The 23,604-nt window shown below is 54.6% G+C and overlaps 1 protein-coding gene across 1 annotated transcript in view; it reads left to right on the top strand.

Annotated features, from left to right (window-relative positions):
• Positions 1–23,604, top strand: part of LOC136136048 (cadherin-23-like) — a 323,908-nt gene that overhangs the window by 115,997 nt on the left and 184,307 nt on the right. The window contains exons 6-8 of the mRNA XM_065893923.1: positions 4,881–5,075; positions 8,656–8,784; positions 17,274–17,352. Coding sequence (XP_065749995.1) covers positions 4,881–5,075; positions 8,656–8,784; positions 17,274–17,352 — 403 coding nt within the window. The remainder of the gene's footprint in view (positions 1–4,880; positions 5,076–8,655; positions 8,785–17,273; positions 17,353–23,604) is intronic.

The following is a 23,604-nucleotide window of genomic DNA, read 5'->3' as shown; positions in this document are numbered from 1 at the left end:
ACCTGGCTGTGGTTCTGTAGACCCTGAACTCCAAGGCCAGACACCGTAGTGGGTAAGGGGCGCCTTCCCCCTGGTCTCCCGTCTCCAGGCAGGCAGAAACTGGCTCTCTGGGGCATCCTCCTCCAGGCCTGTCCTGGCTAATTGTGTCAAGCCCACACCCCCGCCGCCCCACATGCATGCTGATCATTTCAATGGCCTGGATGGATTTGCATGTTAAAAGGAGTGTCTGGGGACACTTAGAAAGAAGAGGGAGCCGGCATTCCTTCACCCAGGCCACTTCCTTCTCCCCATATTACTTCCTGTGCTCTCAACAGTCAGCAGTACTGGCCATGAGCTTTGCTTTCTGTGGCCCAGCTGTGGGCCTTAAAGGGGCCAAATGCCAGCAGGTGAGGGGCAGGGTTAGCCTGCGGCAGAGCTGTGGGGTGAGGAGGAATTGCCCATGGCTGGATGTGTTCTGGGGGTGCCAGTGGGGCAAGGAGCCAAGCCCCGTGCAGGGCAGAGTGAGTAAGTGGTACCCACAGGAAGGACAGCAGGGACTGTGTCTCAACACCACAGCCAGGGACAGGCAGGGCCTGTGAAGGCCGAGACCAGGGAGGCCCTCAGAGACCCTTGTGCTCTGTTCTCACTGCAGATGGGCTTCCTCTGCCACCCTGTAACTGTGGCTTCTGTGTGACTTCCGGCCTGTCGTGGTGCCCGCTCTACCCCAACCAGGTAGCAAGAATCTTTTTTTCAGTTCCCCACAGAAAACGGATTGAGTTTCCAAGGCCCCATCTGATTGGCCCGCTTGAGTCAGGTGGTTACCCCTGGACCAATCGCATGTGGCCTGGGCCTGAAGCCACTTGGTACAGACATGAACACCTAGGTCCATCCCTCTGAGCAGAGCTGTGGGTATAAAGAGCATCTCTACTCAGAAGGCGGGTGGGCAGGGAGGCAGTGGTTGGTGTCTCCGGGTGAGGTGAGAAAAGCACTTATATATGAGTCAGAGCACCCAGTTTCCAGTCACAGCTCTGCCATTAACCACCTGTGAGATGGAGAGCATGGAAGCGCATCCCCTCACTTTTCCCATCTATAAAATGGGAGACAAGGCTGGCTGATCTCCAAGGTTCCTTCCAGCTTCTACATTCAAGCCATCCCTGAGGGGTGTGTGGTCAGGCCTGGCCTTCGTGCTCAGGAGCTTCCTTGGCCTCCAAGCACCCCTCCCAGCCCTGCCTCAGATCCCACCCCTCCCAGCTCTTTGCCAGGCCTATTTAAAACGATTTCTAAGTTATGCAGAAATTGAATAGGTTTTCACTGCAGGGCATGAAACATAATCCAAGAAGGTCGCACACAGGACCATCCCTTATTTTCCCCCTTTTCCTGTCTTCTTGGACCTTGCTCTTAAATCCTCTGATCACAGCCTTCACCCTGGACCATTCGGTATGGATGGGTGAGATACCCTCTCCTCCCTGAGGCAGGGGGCTGGAGAGCTGATGTTCTCGCAGGAGCCGTCCCTCTCCTCTGAGCACTAGCTCCACGTGGCGTGTACTCTGAAGTGCTGTCTCGCTGCCTCACAGGGGGCTGGTCACTCTGAAATCGGAACACGTCCATCCCTCTCGTGGCAGGAACTACAGGCTTCGACGGCGTGCTTTGTTCTGGAGCTTGGGCTGATGCCGGCACTCCTGCAATGTGCATGTTGGACCTAGAGATGGGGGCGGGGGGAAGAGAGAGAGCTGCAGGTTAGCTGAGAACCTCATAAAGACCTCCTCGAGACCAGTGCCGCCGTGGTGCCATGTTGGGGTAGAGGCTGGCTTCACTGAGCCCAGCACCCGAGGAGTACAGTTTCTGGGGTTTTGCACGTGGTGGCTCGGGGTAGGTCCTTGCAGAGTACCTGGGTCCATCAGGGTCCCCCAGGAAACAGTTCATCTCGGATAGTTTCGATAAAGGCATTTCGGTGAAGAGACAACTTCCAGAGGGGGCGCAGGCCTAGGGGGACATTAAGGGATGTTGAGGCACCAGAGACTAGCAGCAATGGGAAGCTCTTTCTACTCCTAGGGCTGGAGGGGCAAGGGGAGGGGCTGGAGCGCACTGAAAACTGGGGCCAGGGAGGAGAGGCTGCTGGGTTGGAGCTAGAGGGATTGGGGAAGTGATGCCCCAAACTCTTTCTCCTCCTGTCTCCTCCCCAAACTCTGAGCTCCTACCAGCCCCTCCCGTTGGCAGAAGCCAGCCTGCAAGGGAGCCTAGGAATGCAGTCCACTGAGGCCGCCCCGGGCGGGGGAGGGGGGGCGGGGGGGTGTCATGGCAGAGCAGGGCACTCGGTAGATCTGGGGATTGCAGACAGGGAATGCCCAGTGCAGTATCATTAATAGTCATCGTGTCTCTTTATGCCTCCCTGCCCTACCCTTGAAGGTGTTCTTGTCTGCCATCCTCTAGAAGGCATTCAGGCAATAAAATCACAACTGCCATCTTCTAAGCACTTATTATGTGCTGGGAAGTTTACACTCATGAGCTCGAGTACTCTTCACATTAACCCTATGAGATATTATTAACTTCGATTTACAGAGAGGGGACTAAGGATCAGAGAGATTAAGTAACGAGCCCAAAGATACACAGTGAGGCTCGGGTTTCAACAGAGGTCTTTCCATCCCTGAAATCCTAGCATTTGTCCAGTCTACCCCTTTGTATACTTGATGCTCTTTTGGAGGCAGAGAGAGCATCTGTTTTCCAAGCCACTGAGATGGGTAGGGCAGACCTAGCAAAGGCAGAGAAGGTTCAGGAACTCAGAAGTGTAAGGGAGTCTGCTGGGTTGGAGAAGTACAAATAGCTCTACCTGCCAGGAAATAGTAAGCTGATGAGAAAAGAAACTACACGTGATCTTAGCCAAAAGGCCAGGATGCGGCGCCTGCCAGGAACTGAAGTGTGGAGGGGGAGAAAGCGCAGGACCACGAGGGCCCGTGTCCTGTGCAGAAGGGCCCTGGGGCATCATGGATGGTATGGAGGAGAGGGACCTTTGCCCATCTGCCCCTGTCCTTACTGCAGGTTGGAGAAAGACAGGATCTGAGCCTGTCCCTTCAGGCTGACACTTGCCTGACGGGGGAGGGGCAGCACACTCAGAGAGAAAAAATGGCAACTTCATGACATTGTCCTCTGGAGGCCCTTTCCAGACTGACTAGGGGCCTTACAGAGAGCACCCTTGCTTCCAGCAGCTAGTCCTGGGGAAGGGCTGACAGTGTACCCGAGAGTGGTCTCCAAAGAGAGAAGCTTCTCAAGGTAGTGACCCAGGGCCCAGGTCATGGCCAGCAGCACGGAGAGGGGGCAGTAATATGAATGCCCTCCTTGGAAGGAGCCCTGCAGGTGTCAGAAGGGACCCAGTCATTGTCCCAGTGTAAAAAGATCCCAGAGGACTAGGAATGTTGTCTCTGCCCTCAGGGAACTTTCAGTCCAATCCCTCACTCCTGGCTAGGGGGTACCACCCATGCTGGCAGGTGACCTCAGCACCGTGCAGAAGAGTTAGGCAAAGAACCGCCATCAAGGTTTAGAGAAGTGTTTAGAATAGAGCTTAAGAGCATAGGCTTAGAATTAACTGCACCTGAATTCAAGGCCTTCTTTGCCACTGCCTAGCTGTGTGACTTGGGTGAGTTACCTAACCTCTCTGAGCCTCAACTTCCTTTTCAAAAGTGGGATAATAGCAACCACCTAGAAATCTGCTTGTTACAGAGCTGACAGGTACAGCCTACTGCACAGACATGGCACATAACTGGGAGCAAGGATTGTTTCTTCCTTTCTGTCTCTGGGCGGAGCCTCGTTAAGTTGCCTGTCTTCAGATGTGTCCAGAGCTCACTAAGTTAGGAATAAATTTACTCACGCGGGATTTTGCAGTCACGGCTTACATGCCAGGCGTCGCGGTGGGCGCAGCGGTGATGAGAGCTGACAGCTGGGCAGAGGATGCAAATGCGCAGATACTTAGAATACAACGTGCTAAATGCTGTCATAGAGATTCGTTCATGTCGTCATAAAGGGTATTTACTGGACACCTGCCATGTGCCAGGTACCGTGCTGGGCAAGGCAGATAGAACCCTAAAGCTTCCATGGAGCACATGTGCTATGATGGAGACAGGCACTGGCCGGGGAATTACAGAAGAACTCTGGGTGATGAACCATTCCAGGGTGCTGTGGGACTCTGAGTATAAATAGTGGCGTGGTAGGGGCTGACCTGGCTTAAGGGTCTGGAAGGCCTCCATGAAGAAGTTACATTTAACCAGAAACCCCAAGTCAGAAAGGGGCAGGGGTCTGTCTATACACAGTGTAGAGCAGAGGGAATCATGGAAGGATCCCAGGAGGTGGTGATGTTTGAGCAGGCTTTGTGGGCCTCTCTGGTTACAGGCTGCCATGGCCCAGGCATGGCAGGTGGATGTCCCACCCATGGGCAAACCAGGTAATCTCTGTGAGCCAGGCAAAGTCCCCAGACTCTCTGCCACATCCCCATATCACTTATCTCCTAGCTCCCTGCCCTTGAAACCTCCAATACACAGACTCCTGGCTGCCCTCCAGAGCAGCCCGTGCCTGAGGCTTGGGCAGCCAAGGGGCACCTAACAGTGAAAGCAAAACCGCCAAGAAACAGGGGGTTGGGGACCAAAAGACCCTCATCCGGAACTCCAGGACGAGCAGATCATCTTTGGAACTGGTGCTGTCAACAGCCACCAGGAGGCCATCAAAAAAAGGAAAAAAAAAAAATAGATGGTGCATTTTAAATTCCTCTGAACCCTCTTAGAATAAAAATGATAAAGCCGCAGGTCTGGTTGGCTGGAGGGACATGGTTAATGGGCTTTGGGGGAATAGTCACTGATGGAGGCAGCTGGTCCAAGCTCCAGCTCACCGTTTTATTTGCTTTTTTTCACCCCCAGGACACGCCAGTGGGGACGCCCATCTTCATCGTGAATGCCACAGACCCCGACCTGGGTGCAGGCGGCAGCGTCCTCTTCTCCTTTCAGCCCCCCTCCCAGTTCTTTGCCATCGACAGTGCACGTGGCATTGTCACAGTGATCCAGGAGCTGGACTACGAGACCACGCAGGCCTACCAGCTCACCGTCAATGCCACGGTGAGTCCCGGCACCGGGGGCCCAGACAACCAGATGTCAGCCTCTTCCCACCCTCAAAGGGAGCACAGAACGTCAACCTCGTTCCCTGCCAGTCAAGGCTCATAATGGTGATGCTGGTGATCAACAACAGCTGATGTTACTGAGGGTTCGTGCTATGTCCCTGGTGCTGTGCAGAGCACTCAAATGGATTGTCTCCATTAAACCTCACGACAGCCCTATGCCATAAAAGTTAAAGGACCCATTTTACAGATGAGGAAATCGAGGCACAGGAGCAATTCAGTGACTTGCCCACAATCACCCAGCAGCTGGACCCCAGTGCTGCACTGGTAACCCCGTGGGGCATTCCCAGTGCAGGGTGTCCTCTCACTCTGTGGGACACAGGACAGAGGTGTCAACCCAGCTGTGTCCTGACACCACCCAACATGCAGGGGCCAGAGGGTCCAAGCAAACTAGCCACTGCTCTAGAGCGGTGATTCTTACACAGAAGAGAGCACCCGTCTGCACCAGGCACCGTGCTGAGTCCTGGGAATTCCAGGATGAGTTAGTCAGGAGGGGGCGGTGGGAGAGCAATAACTATCCCAATTTATAGCTGACACTGTTGAGCCTCACCAGCTGATAAGTAGCGGGCGGCAGGAACCCAAGCCCGGGTGGTCTGACCCCCACGGTCAGGAGTCTCTGAGTCTCCAGAACGTCATGCTGCTTGGACACTGTCGCCAGCTGTTATCAAGGGCTTGGGGACCAGGCAGGCCACACCCTCAGTAGGGTCCTCCCCTGCACGCCCCTCGTCCCTGCTCCTGGAGCCTTCAGCTGGCAGCAGGGCGAGCCGGCCTGCTGTCCCTTAGATTTCTGTTTACAAAGCTCAGGTCAACAGTGAGACAAATCACAGGAGTCCCTCTTGACCCTCCAGGACCCATCAGCCTGACACACAGCATCCACCACCTGGCCCCATGTCACTGCAAGGGGGCTTCCAGTAGCGCTGGGGGCTCCACTTGCAGTGACATGGGGCCAGAGCCCAGGGGAAGACACACTGGATTGGGTCCAGGGTCCAGTTTGAAAGATGGCGTTCCCCCCAGGATTGGACAAGATCCAGAGAGACCCCCCAAACCAGGAAATGCAAACTTTTTCTTTGTACCTGGTCCAGCGGCCCCTGGGGAGGCCACTGCTGATGACACCCACATTCCTTCCTTCTCCCCTGCTTAAGTGGTAGTTGCCCGGGAGGACGTGTGTGCTGCTATTTGGAAAACTGACTTCTGGGATCAAGGGCACTTGCAAGACCAGAATCCACTTTTTGGACACGCCTGTGCCCTCCCGCGGTGCCTTGCACACCCGCTTGAGGTGGTGATCCTCCCGCCACTCTCCATTTGCACACACCTGGGCCCAGAAATGCACAGATGCTTGCTATCTTTCTCACTATGAACTCGTCCGTGTGGGATATTTTCCATCTACCGTAAAAATGGCTTTGGGCCAGTGAGGAAGAGAGCAGAGCTGGGCACAGGCATGAATCTGGGTGGCCAGGCCTGTGAAGAGGCCTAGCCTCAAGCTGGGATGGTGAATGCAGTTAAATTGCCATTAATCTTCCAGAGATCAGGCCTTGAAGCAGTGGGAGAGGAGGGGCCCTAGAAATCCCTTGGGTCTTGATGGCTCCCCCACCTGAAGCACAAGTCCCTCTCAGGGCTGACGCTGTGCCCTTGGCCACTGGGCATTTCCTCAAAGAGATTCTCCTGTGTGGCATTGCAGGGAGCAGTGTGGGTCCCCAGCCACTACTGGGTGGGTAGCGGGTGGGGAAATGTGGGACTCCCCTGGGAACAAGCTGCTGAGAGCTGTAGGTGCCAGAGTGACAGCTGGAAGCCTGGCCAGGTGCCTGCTCAGCCAGATGTGCCCACTGCCATCCCCTTTCCCCAGCCATGGAGTCCAGGGTGGGCTGGACGGGGGCATCCGTGGCAGGAGCAGGGCTGCAGCCACAGGTGTGGGACAGGAAGGGCAGGTGCCACGCTGGACAAAGCCAGCAGCCCACAGAAGCCTGGTGATGGCAAATCAGAACCACTGGCATCCCCGGCCCCAGAGTTCAAAGGACTTCCTGCCAGGCTTCACCCTCTGGTCCTATCTGCCTAGTGGTCATTCCGGGGCCTAGCTGAGAGCTCTCGCCATGGGTGGTCCCCAAGCCTGGATTGTGAGCCCCATCATCTTGGAGGCTGGGAGGCTGTCTCCCCTGTGGTCCAAGGGGCCCAGCTCCCCCTGCCTCCAGACTCTCCCCTCCCTTGCTGCACCCACGACCCATCGCCAAAGCCCCTCCATCCTCTCCCCGGCTGCCCCTGAGGACTCGTAGGACAGCCAGCCCTTCCTTCTCCTCGAAGGCTCAGCAGCTGTGTCTCTGGAGGGCAGGAGCGGGCACTGGGCTTGCTGTAACGTGGGGAATGCCTTGCATCATTCACATCACCGCAGACAGTCCAAGGGAGATCTAACCCAAGGACAGTCCCTCCTCAAATCCCAAACCAGAGAATGTACAAGGCCTAGAGTCCATAGAGGTCATTCCGGGTGTCCCTTCATCTCACAGAAGAGGAAGCTGAGACTCCAAAAGGGGAGAGAACTCATTCGAGGTGACCCAGCAAGTTAGCACCTGGGCTGATATTAGGGCCCCAGATCCAGACAGAGCATGTTTTTATGTCAAAAGGACCTGAGTTTGAGTCCTGGCTATACACTTACCAGATGTGTGACTCGGGGCAAGTTACTTAACCTCTCTGAGTCTCTGTTAAATCTGCATAATGGGCACATAATACCTACAAAAGCAAGTGAAGTGTATAGTACAGAGCCCGGTGTATCATCTCTTCAGCATGTAGTTTCTGTTCTTGTTGGCATCGTGACTCAGTAGGAGCAGCTATTTAAGCAGTTTATCACGCTTAGGGGAATAGAAGATGGGTTTGGGGTTTCCTTTCTTGGTGAGCTTTCACAGGACCACATTTCCAGCTAGGAGGGTTTAAACATTGCCTGCCTGGCCACATGGCCTGCATGACCTCTCAGGATTCCTTCCCAGAGTCCCACAAATGTCACAGGCCCTGGAGCGCCCCCTACTGGTTCTAAAGGAAAAGTTGCTTGACCAGTAAACCCAGCGTGTAGAACAGGGATACAGGTTCCAGAGTAGCCCTTCTTCTGAGGAACCCCCATCCTAGTCAATCCCCTTGCTGCCCTTGGACGAGAGGGGGCAGGAAGTGGGCATGGAGAGGGCAGTGGCCCCTGACTGAATCCAGAGAAGGAGCTAAGGGCGGCACCATCCCTTTACCCCAAGGGCAGTCAGGCCTAGGCTGGGCGGGGCCCAGAGATGTGGCTCTACCCCAGGCCTGCTTTGTGACAGTGGATAAGCCGCCTTCCACTAGGCTTGGGGACCCTGTTTGTGTTTCCCTGCACAGGTCAGAGGTCACTGAAGGCTCTTAGAGTTCCTGAGCTCCGTGTGCTAATGCCCTACCTGGGGGAGTGTGGGGATACATGTGTACGTATGTGCACACGTGTTTGTGTGTGTGTGTCCATGTGTGTACATGTCCACAACATCACTTAACCTAAGGCTGTGTATTCTTTGTTCTCTAAGGATCAAGACAAGACCAGGCCTCTGTCCACCCTGGCCAACTTGGCCATCATCATCACAGACGTCCAGGACATGGACCCCATCTTCATCAACCTGCCTTACAGCACCAACGTCTATGAGCATTCTCCTCTGGTAAGACCCTCCCCGGGCCCTTGTGAGACTTCCCTCTGCACCTCTGGTAGGGATGGGGGCCCTGTTTGGTGGGATGGGCTCCTTGGCGTTTCCTACTCCCCCAAACCCCTATGCATGGCAGTGATGGGTGTCCCAGCCCAGTGAAAACCCAATCCCCTCTTATACCACACCCCACCTCCTCGTTCTCTCACTTCATCCCTGGAGGGCCCTGAGTGGCAAAGAGCAAAGACTGGCTAGTGCAAGTGAAGGGCAGCAGTTCAGAAAGATTCACGTGAGATGACGGGGATGCCCGTGGAAAATCCAGCCTGGGCTGGAGAGCAAATCTGGACTCAGCCAGGCTCCCCAAAACATCAGTGGGGCTCAGCCATGCCCCCCACGGGTCAGTCAGTCAATCTGCCTCTCTCAGCCAGCCATCACTGCCCAAGGTGGCGGCCACCTGCCATCCACCCCGCAGGCCTTCTTAGGCTTGGCTCTTCCCTGAGAACTCACAGCTCCGGCTGCCCCTTCTAACTGCCCAGACTTTGGGTTTCCCAGGGCCACGTGTTCAAGAGAGGCACCTGATTGGCCGTGGTCTGGTTTTTTTTTTTTGGCTGCGTTGGATCTTCATTGCTGCATGCGAGCTTTCTCTAGTTGCAGCGAGCAGGGGCTACTCTTCGTTGTGGTGTGTGGGCTTCTCATTGCAGTGGTTTCTCTTGTTGTGGAGCATGGGCTCTAGGTGCACGGGCTTCAGTAGTTGTGACGCGCAGACTCAGTAGTTGTGGCGCACGGGCTTAGTTGCTCCGTGGCACGTGGGATCTTCCCGGACCAGGGCTCGAACCCGTGTCCCCTGCATTGGCAGGGGGATTCTTAACCACTGCGCCACCAGGGAAGCCTGGCCATGGTGTGATTTTGTGCCATGTCACAAGGTCAGAGGTCGCCAGCCAGCCTGTAGATTGGCTGCCCGCGGGCCATGTTTCCACCACGGTTGTCAGCTGTGACTGGAGGTCTTAGAGACAAAGCATGCCGCTGCCCCCGGACAGGGGCTGTGGGTGGGCAACTTTGCTCAGCTGTGGGCCAGGCAGGCAGTACTAGGCATCCCTTGTCCGGTAGCCATCCCTGCTTTCATACAGACTAGAATAGAACACCCGCTGTGGGCTGATGAATTGGAAAAAGGTGGCTCCTCTGGGCAAACACAACCCCTGGACATACAGCTCGGGGAACAGCTCTGTGGAAAGAAAACTGTGCCCCTCCTTCTGAGGGAACTAAACGTGCTTAGAGGAAAGGCACAGCTTTGAGAGCCAAGGGGAGCACACACCTGAACGTGTGGCTGTTCAGCGCCCCACGTGCATGTCTGCACAGGCTCTCAGAGTTGGGTACAAATGAGAGGCAGGCTCCCCCGACCGGAGTGCAGGCCATGCTCCTGGACCACCACAGACCAGGAAGCCTGCCCCCCAAGTTTGGGACCATGGTCTGTCCCGACCATTGGCCTCCTCCAAGCACCATACTGCAGGCTCCAGGTATGAGGGGGTATCCACTTCTTGGGGCCGCTTGTGGGCTGGAGGGTCTGACGAACAAGTTGGCCTCCTGTTGCAGGTGTCTGAAGCTGCTTCGAGGGCAGAGGGAGACATCTGAATGTCCCCACCCCAGCCGTCTCTTTCTTGGTGGTCCATGGACAGCAGGAGCTTGGGCTTTCAAGACTGTAGGCTGCCTCCCCCAAAACCTCTTTGCTAATAAGCACTCATATTCTCATCCCTGACCTTTCAGACGAGGTGGGCTCTTCCATCTGCCCCCAGCCCCTGGCCATCCCTTCTTAGTGCTCAATGCTCCTGCATGGCTCACTCACCCTCGGCTGCTTTGCTGGACCGCGGCAAGAATGGGGTCTGCTGTGAGCACAGCGCACCATGGGTGCTCAGGAAGTGTTTTTGGAATGAGTGAATGAATGAACAAACGAACGAACAAGCAAACAAACAAATGCCCTGGTCAGACCAGCCCTCTCGCTATCCTGTCATCCTCATCACCCTTCGTGCCTGCTCTGGTCACCAACCCCAAGTCCACCCATCTGTTGGTTCCCAGCTCACTGACGACCTTTCTTGGAACTTCTTCCTGGCTTCCTCCTCACTGGCCCAGGCATAGACATCCCTCTCCCCTCAGCTCTGCTGGAGTTCACCCTCCTTACGCTGCATGACTTCCCACTGAATTGTAGCCACACCTGTAACGTTCACCGACGTGTAAGTGGGTTACTTTGGGGCTCCTGGTCACCAAGGTGGCTGAGTCTTTGGGACCTGGTCTCGAACCTCCCACAGGCCTCCCAGGGCATCGTGCTCAGGGCTGAATGCAGGCAATATGGGCAAAGCCAGCTTGTCGATTGAAGTGAGGACATGATGGTGGCTGGGCAGCCAGGGGTCTCGGAGCAGGTCGCTGTACTGCCATGTACTTGCTTGGCCGAATCACACGACTTCCAGACCTCTTCCTCTTTGGGGAACCGGGGCTACAGCTGTCTCAATTGTGCCTCCCTAGCCTGGGGGTTTTAGAAATTGAAGCACCCAGCAGTGCCGGCATTAACAGACATTAGAACACCGCAGTTATGTGTTGGGATTGGGCTGGGGGTCCCAGCTTCAGCCTCATTTCAGTGTCTCGGTGGTCAGCAAGAGGGGTGTTGGTGTGAGTATCGTCCGAGACCTTCAGTTTGTCTTGTCTCTCCTGGCATCCCTGCATCGTAGCAGAGTAATACTAAATGTAGCTGTTACTACAGGTGTTCCTTTCAGATCTGCAGATTTCTGAGTTCGTCCAGCCATCCATTCCATTTTTCATTCTTTTACTCATCCTCTAGATGTTCATTAAGCCCCTGCTGTGCGCAGGGCCCTGTGCTAAGCCACACTTTCCAGATGATTCCACGGGCCCCTGCTAGGATGACTCCTCAGAACAGGCAGACGGGGTCCTTGCTCCCCTTGTCTCCTGCGCTCCTTATGCTCGGTTTCTTGACATCTGACATGGTTCTTCCTCAGGATGAGGGACCTTGATATCTCTTTGCCTTGCCAGGGTTGTCCCTTTGGCCCCGCAAGGCCACTAAAGCCAATGTCTGGGGGGCTCCCAGGGAGCAGGTCTGAGTCCTGCCTCTTGGGTCATGACCAGGTGTGGGCAAGCCAGACAAGGAAGTAAGCTGGGAGATTCGGACTCTCCCAGCGCCCACAGAATCGCCTCTGTGTCCACACACCTCTGGCCACCCTGCCTCCAGACTTGAAACTTCACCGTGTCCCTTGCATAGCTTCCCATATACCCTAAGCCTGATTTTTCCAGGCTTCTAATCTGTTTCCGTGCCTTGATCTGGGCCCTCCATGTCCCTTTACAGTGTGGAGCCCTGATTTAACACAGCACTTTCCCGGCCAGGCCAGGATAGAGGAGCTCCATGGCCTGATCGGTCCCCCAGGCCAGAGGACCCAGGAGTCCCCCATCTCCGGCCCTGCCTCTGCTGGCCCGGCGCCTCCATCCGGACCCTCGCCCACTCTCCCTCACTCCCCCTTTTTATCTGCAGCTCCCAGCATGTTACGCCTCCCTCTATCAGTGTGTCAGGTCAGCATGCCTCATCTAAAGTGTATATATGACCTAATAAAATCCTTCTTATTTGGGATCATTGCATCAAATTTGAATTTCCTCACTCGAGCAACAGCATGTCGGCCTGCCCGTCAGTGAAGGACCGATAGGAGGTGAGAAGGGCGGATAAGCTGCACAAATTACCGCTAGCCGATGCCTATCAGCCCTTTGACTGGAATTGACTGGAATTAAGGACTGAGAAATAGGATTTTCTGCCTCAGAGTCTGCTGTGGCAGCTCCTGTCGGAAGTCTCTTCCGGCCCCATCGGCTGCCTCCCCCCAAGGACGCCTCCCACTCCCGAAGCAAACTGCATGTCATCCTTTCAAGTCCTTAATCCTGTCATGGAAATGGGGGAGGGGCATGGTGCTGGGCCGGCAGAGAAAGAGGTAGACCGGCCCCCTGAGGCTCCAGCTTCAGCCACTCTCCTGGCCAGCTTCTTTGGAAGGAGGCAGCCACAGAAGGGAGAGTCATGTTCCTTCTAGAGCAGTCCCAGCTCGTCTCAGCTCTGCCCCGACTTCCCTACTGGTACCCAAGCCTCAGAGGCTGGGGCTGCCTGGCACCCTCACTCACCCCCTCACCACACCTTGAGCCGCAGTCTCCCCACATGTACCCTCACTGTGAGAGGTTGTGAGAAAAAAGTGAAGGAACCTATGCGGGAGCCCAGCACAGTGCTTGGCACACAGTAGGTACTCAACTAATGCTAGCTCTCCCTGTGAGCTCCTAGCTCTTCTCTCTATAGAATTCCCAGAAAACGTCTTCCCTCCAGGGTGGGGATTATTAACCTGGGGTCCTGCGGGGCCTGCATTTTGCTGGAATTGTTTGGAACATCACGTGCATGCATAGTCTGGGAAGAGGCCTCTTAGCTTTCATCAGATGCGCACGGCGGTTCCAGGCTCCAGTGAATAGTGACAGTCACTTTTATAGCATTTTCTGTGCACCCAGTGCTGTTTCAAGTGCTTTACACGTATCCCTTGCTGAGGTGTGGGACTGTTGTAATACCCACTTTATAGATGGGGAAAACCCAAATGGTGAGAAGTTAAGTAACTCATGCAAAGGATTCAGATCCAGACAGTCTGACCAGAGTCACACCCTTAACCCCCTTGCTGTACTGATCTTCCCCCAATAAGGAGTTGGGACCCTGCATGCCCGTGCACCTTTAGCCTCTTAGGGGAGGGGGGGTGCGGAGGTGGGGGCCTCATTTCCCAGGAAGCCTCCTGCTTGCAGTGTGGGTTCCTATGAAGGGAAGAAGCCCTGTGGCCAGGTGGGCCCCAACTCTAGAGCTTCTGCGCCCACCTACCTGCTCTCCTGGCCATACCCTGATGCACCCCAAGCTGGGGTACCTCTCTGGAGAGCCAGCCAGGCAGAGTGCACCCCTGTAGAGGGGCCCAGGCCTGCGACGGGCACTTCTCCATCCTCTCATCTTTGGAAATAGTTTCAGTATATTGAAAATATAATCACTGAGACTGAAACAAGAGCCGTGGGTTCCCAAGAGCCCCTAGTCCTCCCTGTTAATTCCTTCTCATAACATTTCCAGTCTTTGTGGCTGCACTTGTATTAAAAGCTCAGGGTTTTATTAAAAATGGATTTATTTATCCAAAAAGATGAAAACCCAAACTTTGTCAGGAGCCTTTTAGAGCTCTCTTCGTGGAAGCTCAGGTGTGGCTCTTCCTGGGGAGAGCCAGCCTCCTCGCCGTCTGGTCCTGGCTCTCCCGCTGGGCCATCTGAGCCCTGGCCCCCCAGGAGGACTCCAGGCCGCCAAGGGCAGGGCTACCCATGGGGAGATTCTCACAGGGCTCTGAGGACTGAGGATTCCTTGACCACCACCTCCCCTCTTTGCACAGGCCAGCACTGGCCCCCTTCCCGTCCCCCCGAGGCTCACTGACCACTCCAGGCCCTGGTTGTGCGCCTGCAAGCATGCAGCTGCCCCTTGAGGTTTATTGTTTAGCGACTGTCTGGAATGGTGCTTTGGTAGGCACTGGGCCCAGCTGACCTGGCAGGCCAGGGGCAGCCAGGGCACCCTCATGCTGGAACACATGTGAGGCTCAGATTGGATGGGGCTGTAAAAGAGGGAGCTGACCCTGTGTTGAGAAAGCCCTTCCTGGCAGCTGGAGCCTCAGACCAGAGTCCTGGACTCTCAGGCCTGGGGACAAATCCAGGCCTCTCTTGTGTAAGGAGTGACACCAGGAAAGGCATACCCCCAAAGGACGCCCCCTGGAGTGATGGGGGGAGCCGTTTGTGTAGACCCTTCAGATCTAATGCAGTGCTTCCCAGATGACCTCCCATGTACCCCTGGGTCTGAGGCTGTTAAGATGTTACACAAAAAGAATCTGTCTTCAGCTCAGAAAACGGGCGAGAACAAAGGTTAACGGATTTCTTTACCGCTTTACTACTTCCGGGAGCCTTTACCACGTTAAAACCCATTGTGCATCTCCAAGGGAGGGACAGGGAATGTATGTTTTCCCATATTTGACATGAATTAATACATGCAAAGTGCTTACACTAGTGCGTGGTCCATAGCCACAACTTTCATAAATGACAGTTATCATTATTATAACGACCTGTTACAGAAGCAGCATCTCCTGGCAGGCAAGAGCATTTTGGAGCCAAAGTACCTGACCTTGAATCCTGGCTTCACCATTCCCTCTTTGCGGTGGGACCTTGGAAAGGCCACTTAACTCGTGGTGCTCAGTTTCCTCATCTGTAAAATGGGGCTGTCTCCCGGGGTAGCTGAGAGGGTGAAATGAGTTAATACACAAAAGGCGTTCGCAGCAGCGCCAGGCACATAGTGGGTGCTAGAGAAGGGCCCCTGCCGCCACAGGTGCTTCACACTCTCTCACACAGCTCAGGTCCTCAGAACCCACTTCGAGAGATGCGTCTTTAATAGCATCTTTCTCTGACTTTGTAACAGTCTGTTTCCTCCATGGGATCTAGCTAGAGCTCCTGGGCGGGGTGGGGGAAGAGCGGGGAGTGCAAAGGAAGGAGCCAGACCTGCCTTCTGTGTGGCCTCCGCCTCTGCGCTGTGTCCATTTCTCTGCTGGAGACGTTTCCCCTGCAACATTCTCACCTTCCCTCAGCCAAACCTGGGGACGTTCAGGATTGCCGCACACCTGGGCTCAGGAGAGGCTGGAGTGACAGCTGTGCAGGGGCAGCACTGCCCCAGGAGGGTGAGGTGGCAGGTGCCCCTCCTGTGTCCTGGCAGGGAGACCAGGAGGAGTCGGAGGCACCTTGCCCCCAGGGCACTCGCTCCAGGTCAGAGGCCTGCATGTCAGGAACTAGCCTCTTTCCACAGGAGAAGGTGCTCAGGTGGGAGTGGAGGGTGCAGCCTGCAGGCTTCAGTCTCCAGCTGATGACCAGTGAATATGTGAGAGGCACCAATGCCACAAGAGATGTTCATTAGACATGCAAATGCCAGGGTTGATATCTCCCTAGAGGTTGGGGACAAGGCTGTCCTGCTCTCCATCAGTCAGGGGAACTGCAGCCTGGGCCAGAATCTCAGGCAGGCATGGCTGGTGTGATAGGGCCTGGAGAGCAAAGTGAACATTGCCCTGGGTGAGGGGCGACTCAGCAAGTGGTGGTGGTGGCAAAGTTAGGATCCAATCATTTGTACGTTCATTTATTCAATCACTTGGCCAATCAATTGATACTTGAGTGTGCCATTATATGCCAGCATCTCTTCCCAGTGAGCCGTAGGCCTCCAAACCCCTGCCGGTGTTGTGTCTTTAAAAAAAAAAAAAAAAATTAATTAATTAATTTTTGGCTGCATTGGGTCTTCGTTGCTGTGCACGGTCTTTCTCTAGTTGTGGCGAGCGGAGGCTACTCTTCTTTGTGGTGCACGGGCTTCTCATTGCAGTGGCTTTTCTTGTTGCAGAGCATGGGCTCTAGGCGCGCGGGCTTCAGTAGTTGTGGCGCACAAGCTTAGTTGCTCTGCGGCATGTGGGATCTTCCCGGACCAGGGCTCAAACCCGTGTCCCCTAGCACTGGCAGGCAGATTATTAACCACTGTGCCGCTAGGGAAGCCCCCTGGTGTTGTGTCTTTTGCCTGGAGCACCTTCCTTTTGGTTTTCTCTCTCTGGCAAACTCCTACTCACTCTTCATGACCCATCCTAAATGTCACCATCTGTACAACCCTTTCCTCCAGGTGGACTTGTACACTCTGGGGTACATTTATGCATCTAAGCAACCTCATATCTGTATAGCAGTGTCTGTGCGTATTGTGTGCTCCCCAAAAGCAGGGGTCCCTGAATCCCCATGGGGGAGTCCCAGCCCCTAGCCCCTTCTCCCCCAGTGCTGCAGGGAGAATGAATGGGGTGTGGGGCAGAGCCATGTGAGGCAGGAGCTGCTGGCTGTAGTGCTGGATGGGGCATGGTTCAGAGGACCATGGTGGCCTCCATGGTTGTCACAGTCATCCCTGGAGATGCTCATTTTCAGGATTTATGATGCTTTCATTCACAGAGTTGATTCATGATCTTCTCCTTTACTCAGGCCTTACTGAAAACTGAGTTGTTGTTATTCATATTAAGGTGGGGAAAAACAGACCAGAGGGGTGCAGCAAACTTCCTGAGGTCACACAGCATTGATGTGTGTTCGAGATACAGACCAGACCTTTTGTCCTCCTGCTGGATGCTCCTCCATCAGCTTTTCTTCCCTGGGTGGTTTATCCGAATGAGGGGAGTTGGGGAGGGGAAGGGGAAGCAAGAGAATCAGCAAGATTGGGCCTCTCCAGTGGACATGGAGGTGTTTGCCTGGGGGCCTCAGCGTATGTCCCAGGGATGATGGCCTGTGTACTTGGTACCTAATTCCTAGGCTGGCCAGGAAGTCCCCATGGCGAGGGAAGCTGTGGGTGCCAGGACAGCTACAAAGAAGAAGAGCAGCCTTGGGGCTGGGCGACCAAACTCAAGTCCTTTCTCTTTTCCACCCAGGGCACGACGGTGCGTGTTATCACCGCCATCGACCAGGATAAAGGACGTCCCCGGGGGATTGGCTACACCATCATCTCAGGTAAGGCCTGGGCTGCCCTGGTCCCCCACTCCGACTCAAGAAGAGCTGCATTAGGAGTGTCAGGCTCTGCAGGACAGTGGAGAGATCTATGGCCATGTGGGACAGTGGCATGAAGGGACCTGCCCCCAGGGACAACCTTGGCCAAAGGACCCAGTCAGGGAACTGACCGGCTAAAGGAGGGAGGAGCAGGGGAGGGGAAAAGGAGCTTGGAACAGAGGCTTAGGTGCCTGGGGCTGCTGGGTGGTGTTGGAAGGCAGGAGTGTGCGTCGCTGTCTGAGGTCTCAGGCTTCTGGGCACTTTGGGGCTCTGAGCCCAGGTCATTGGTGACTCTGACCAGTGCTCTGGGATTTTCTTTGTTTTTCTTTACTCACTTGATGAAAAGATGGCAGCTGTTACATCACCTTAGAGCTAATACAGCTGCAACTTCGGCTGATTTCATGCTCCTTTTACATATCTGACCGTTAGAAAGTCATGTCTCGTCTGGAATGTTGCAGGGAGGCACAGAAGCCCTCCTTCCCCACCCAGTCTCTTGGTTGAGCAGAATAGTGACTGAATGCAAAGAGGGTTCTGGTTGGTGGGACCCCTCACCCCACATCCCCACCCAAAGACTAACAAAGCAGCAGCTCCTTGGCTGTCTTGGGACTAGGTGGCTTTGGAGCAAGGCAGCTGGTGAGAGGTCCAGGAGAAACTGCTCACTCACTCACACACTCCAGACCTGTCCCTGTTCTCCCACCCACACCCACACCCACACGTGGCCTCCCTGCCCAGCCCACTGGTGAGTGAACAGTCAGCCTGGTGCATCTGGGCAGGCCAGACTGATGGCCAGGAGGGTGGCAGGCCACCAGGCCAGTGTCCACCCCATTGCCCCTCCCTACCACACTGCCAAGAATAGAGAGTGGCATTTTGGGGGCATTTCCTCCCTGAAGCTCAAAAGGCACCAATGTGTGTAGTGATCAAGAACATGGATGGAGTCTCCTGAGCATCCTGCCTGGGGTGGCTCTCCATACCTCAGTTTCTCATCCATAAAATGGGAGCAATTAGAGTATCTACCTTAGGTGGTTCAAAAGTCAGAAGGCTCACTATATGTCAAGAGCTTAATTAATGTATGTAAAGTACTTTATAAGAGTTATAGCTGTTATTATTAATTAATGTATGTAAAGTACTTTATAAGAGTTATAGCTGTTATTATTATTTCTGCTAGCATCTAATAATACCTTCCAGATGTTGAGGGTTAGCTGGTGTGAGGGAGACCCCTCACATCCTTGGAATGCACGAAATCAGGGCATTATGGGCTTCCTGTGACCTGCAGCTTCTAGCATAACTGTTATTGTGCTTCTAAGCCCAGGGGACCCCAGGACCCAGAGCGAATGTCAGACCAGCTCATGTGGTCAGTAACAGCAGTGTGGGTTTGGGCCTCTGCTCCCCGTACCCCATTTCCTCCCCATTCTGATGCCCAAGACAGGACTCAACAAGAATAAAGCCCAATATGTACTTGTAGAATGAATGAATGAACATCACTCTAGAGTAACGGGTATTCAAATTCCAGTATGCCCAAGAATCACCTGGGGCTCCTACCAAAAATGCAGAGTCCTTGGCATGCATGAAGCTTCTCATTCTGTAGGACTGGGGTGCAACCCAGGAAAGGTCCTTTCTCCCAGTGCTCCAGAGGTAGGTGGTCCTTAGGCCAGGATATGGAAAAGGAGGTCCTAGGAAGGAAGCCATTCTGTAGGAAGGCAGAGTCCTCCTGGGAATTAGTGGGCCCTCTCCTGGTGAGCAGAGGAGATGGGAGGCCCATGCTGATACTGGTATCCTTCATGAGTTTGTCAAATTGGGAAGCAAAGCAAGTGCCTCCCAGTGACAGGGGGCTTGTGCTGGAGATCTGAGGGAACACCGGTGAGCCCCAAGGGTGATGCAGTTGGGGGCCTAGTATGAGGTGGCAGCATGAGCGGGATACCTGGCTGGGTAAGGGATTGTCTCCTCATCTCATTGGCTCTGGGCTGCTTCCAGACATACTCCTAGGTGGGGGTGGGGAGCAGGGAGCCAGGGCCTGGCCTGAGGTCATGGACAGACTGGAAATAATGCCTGCAGTGACACTGGGAGGCCATCCTCCAGGGCATTGGTCCATTTCAGGTCCGTGCTGGGTGCCAGGCCACCAGCCCCAGACCCTCAGGTCCTCTCTAACCTTCAGAGATGGCCCCGGTCACCCCTTTCCTCTGGAGCAGGGGGCTGCAGGGCAGAGCTGCTTTGGTATCTGGGCTGGGCTCTGAAGCTTAGAGTCTGGGGACAATTGCCTGAGGCAGCATCCTGTGAGATTTACAGAGGCACGCTCTCCTGGGCCAGGTTCCCAAGTGCAAACAACAGGACGAGGAGGGAGACCCAGGATGTGAAACGACAGGTAGGGGATGTGTGTGAAGGTGGGGGCAGGAGGCAGAAAGTTCTGGAAGGCCTGGAACACTTAGCATAGTTTTATAGGATTCCCGTTGCCAGCACAGATGTGCCTTCAGGGCTTTTAGAAAGGATGACAAATGGGTTTTCTCTTACTGCCAACTTTGATTGATTGGTAATGGCTGCCTGAAGAGGACCGGGAAGCCAAGCAGGCCCAGTGCGGTAATCAGTTGGTAGAGTCTGCCATGGGTGTGGAAATGGAGGGGGCAGCACTGCGGCAAATGTCTGCCATCCTCAGTGAGGTAGCACTTGGCAGGGTGGCCACGATGGTCTTCATTGTCATGGGTGTCTGTCGCCACCCGAGCGCACCCAAATCCTTTTCAGACAGCTTGAGGAAAGGGCAGTCCTCTTTCTTCCCTTGCCATCCTGAGCACCTGGCTCCCCTGCCTGCCCTTCTCCCCAGGCCTGGGCCGGTGTGGACTCCCTGTGAGCCAGCCTCAGCCCAAACCCAAGCAGGCAGGCAGGCAGGCAGGAGGGCACAGTCCCCAGGGGGACAGGTAGACAGAGGCTAGGATTTGGCCTCTTCTCTACTTCCCCCAGCCGGCCAGCGTAGACACTGCTGCAAAGAACATTGTCTACCGAGGGCCTGGCCTCACACACCTGCCTCTCCAAGGGTGTTAAGTCGCAGCCCTCTCCCAGGTGGCTTGGCCGGTGCCTGTTTGGCTTGAAGCAAGAAGAAGGGATGCCCTGCCCGGGCCCCTTCATGCTGGCTGCCCCACACTGGCCCTGAATGCCCAGTGTGGGAGCCTGCTCCAGCCCAGGTGCTCTGGAACCATTTTCATTAGAAAGAAAGAACTGAGGGCCTCAGGGTCTCCTGGAGCTGGGTGCGAGTCTTGAGGGCACCGTGGGTGACCGAGTCTCCAGGCACCTCCAGAGCCTGGGCAGGTGGTCTGCCTCGGACACAGACCTGAGCCCACAGTGATCCATGGCACAAGGTTAACCTGCCCAGCTCCCTGAGGCCCTGTCCCCTCCGGGCTGTTTATCATCCCTGCAGCTGGGGGGATTTATGTCCGCACACCAGTGCTTTCCCCATTACTAATGACCCCTCTGTTTTGCCAAGAACAAAGAGGCCTTCAGAGGTAAGTTATGGTTCCATTGCCATCAATTTTTTCTCAGCCTCTTGTGGCCAAACTGTGACCAAAGAAGGACAAGGTTTTTGCCCAGAGAGGACCTGGCACGGGCCCCATCGCTCCCTCAGCCTGTGCCTGCCCTGCCACTCACCAAGGGCATCACTTCCTCCAGGGCCTGACCTCTGGAGCTCTGCGGGCTCCTGTCCCCAGTGGCCAGCCCAGCCTGTGGTCTGAGCAGACACCCTCCTCTACCAGATGGAGGTAGTCCTGCTTCAAGGGGCAGCTGCCCTGCAGAGCGCTGGACTTGGAGTCCAGAATTGTCTGTGTGAGGCCCAGCACCTCCACCTGCCGCAGGGTGTCCAGCCAAGGCGTTTGGCCCTCTTAACCCCATAATCCTCATTCATGGAATGGAGACAATAACTCCCGTGGCAGATGAGATGATGCCAGAGAGACTCTAAAGGGCCATAAAATATTAAGCATTATTGTCAAAGAAAGATCAGGACCAGGGGTCCTTGGGACTCCTAGTCACTCACTTTCTCCTTAATTCATTTAAGTATAGAGAAGTAAGTGGTTGAGAGTGCAGGCTTTAGGGCCGTGTCCAGGGTGGTGACTGCTAGCTGTGCTGGCCAATACGGTTGCCCGTGTGGCCCTGGAGCACTTGAAATGTGGCCAGTCTGATTTGAGCTGTGCTGTAAAGATAACACACAGGATTTTGAAGACTTAGTGTGAAAACCAGATTGTAAAATATCTCAGTAATGTCTTACATCGATGACATGTTGAAATGGTATATTCAATGTACTGGGTTAAAGATACCATACTGTTAAAATTAACTTTACCTGTTTACTTTTTCATTTAACGTGGCTACTAGAAAATTTCAAATAGCACATGTGGCTCACATTCTATTTCAATGAGCAGCTCTATTGCAGAGGTAGACTGCCTTGGCTTGTCTTCTACCACCGACCAGTTATGTAACCTTCTGAGCGTCAGTTTTCCAGTCTGTGAAGTGGAGGTAATAATAACCCACGTCTCACAGGGATGCTGTGAGGATTCAGTGAGCTAAGACGCGTAAGCACTTAGCAGAGCACCTGAATTTGTAGCAAGTGCTCAACAAATGGGGACTCTTAATATCCACCCACAGTGGATCAAGGGCCTTCTCTGTGCGAATGTCCTGAGAGCTGGTGGGGCCCGAATCACTGTCTCAGCCTCAGGAACCCGCAGGCTGTCAGGGGGACAGGCTGCAATGCCTTGGTGGAACACTGTGGAGACCAGCAGGGGCTGTGCTGACAATTGTTAACATGGAACAATGGCTCCTTGGGGGGTCCACTAGTCCGTTCTTTCTCCTTTTGTGTATATTCAAAAATATCAGCCATAAAAAGTGAGAAAGAATCCGTGGGAGGGGGAAGCCTCCCCAGCGTCACTGGGAGGGGAGGCTCAAGAGGAGCGATCATCTAAGCCAGCCCCGACTGATGAGCAGGAACCAGCCGGGAAGTGTGGAGAGAGGGTCTGTTGCAGGCAGAGGAACAGCGAGTACCAAGACCCCAGAGCAGGAGAGCGTGCAGCCCCATCTTGGCGCTGCAGTAATTGAGCGTGGCTGAGCTCAGCACGTGAGGGAGGCCGTGGGGGAGGAGGCCACAGGGGGAGGCGGGGCCGGCCACGCAGGGTGTGGAATGCCCAGCCCAGGAGAAAGCCAGGCCCTGGTCCTGAGGGCAGTGGGGAGCCAGGTCAGCAGGGGAGGGACGTGGTCGGGGTTGCCTTGTGAGAAGCTCACAGTGGGTTGGAGGAGGGCAGGTGAAAGCAAGCAGGTCAACGGGGAGGCATTTTCATTTTCCATAAACACTGGACTGATGAATTCTGTCATTTCACTCTCTCCTTCCTGTAATTGACACTAAACAAACCCTTCTCCGGTACCCGGAGGCCCTCACCACCCTGGGGTGTAAGGATTTGGTGAAGGAGCGCAAGCTAGCACTTTCCACCACTTTGTGCATTACAGCACCATCTCAGCCCCGACACCACTTTCCAGGCTGAAGAGGCTTAACCTCTCTCATCATCCCTCTCCCTATCTGAGCCCTGCTTCCCTGGACCTCCCGCAGTTCTGCAATATCCCCCAGGGTGAGGGCAGGGGAACCCCATTTGTTGGGTACCTGCTGTGAGCCAGGCACTGGCTGGACCCGTTTATCCCTCACAATAGTGTATGAGGGAGACATCATTACTCCACTTTATAGGCACGTAGGGCAAGGCTCAGGGACTTTTATAGACTGACCAAGGGTCACAGCTACAAAGCAGAAGAGCAGGGATTTGAACCCAAGTCTCTTGGGTTCCAGAATATAGCCAATTTGCATGATGACACTGGTTCTCCAAGTGTTGGCTCCAGGTCAGCTTCACCTGGGAACTATATTAGTAATGAAAATTTTTTTACCCCACCCTAAACCTGAATTAGAAACTCCAGGGGTGGGGCCCAGGTGATGCTGATGTGGTTTGTCTGGGGACCACCCTTTGAGAAGCTCTGGTCTAGAAGAGCACGTGTCATCAACAAGATAATATCACCCCCAAGGGGGCAAAAATGTATTCTGAGAGGTAAAAAATACCTTACTTCTTTTATGTATAAGGCACAGATATACATATGTTATATCTGTGGCATTAAAATTTCATGCAGCTTGGGGGAGCAGTTAGGAAAAATGTTGCAAACGGCTAGGGAGGTTGGAGGGACATGCGATGATGAAACACAGGTTGAGAAGTG

The sequence above is a fragment of the Phocoena phocoena genome, chromosome 16, assembly GCF_963924675.1.
Source record: "Phocoena phocoena chromosome 16, mPhoPho1.1, whole genome shotgun sequence".
Taxonomy (NCBI): Eukaryota; Metazoa; Chordata; class Mammalia; order Artiodactyla; family Phocoenidae; genus Phocoena; species Phocoena phocoena.
The sequence above is the reverse complement of the archived record's forward strand: the minus strand, read 5'-3'. Positions and strand labels throughout refer to the sequence as shown.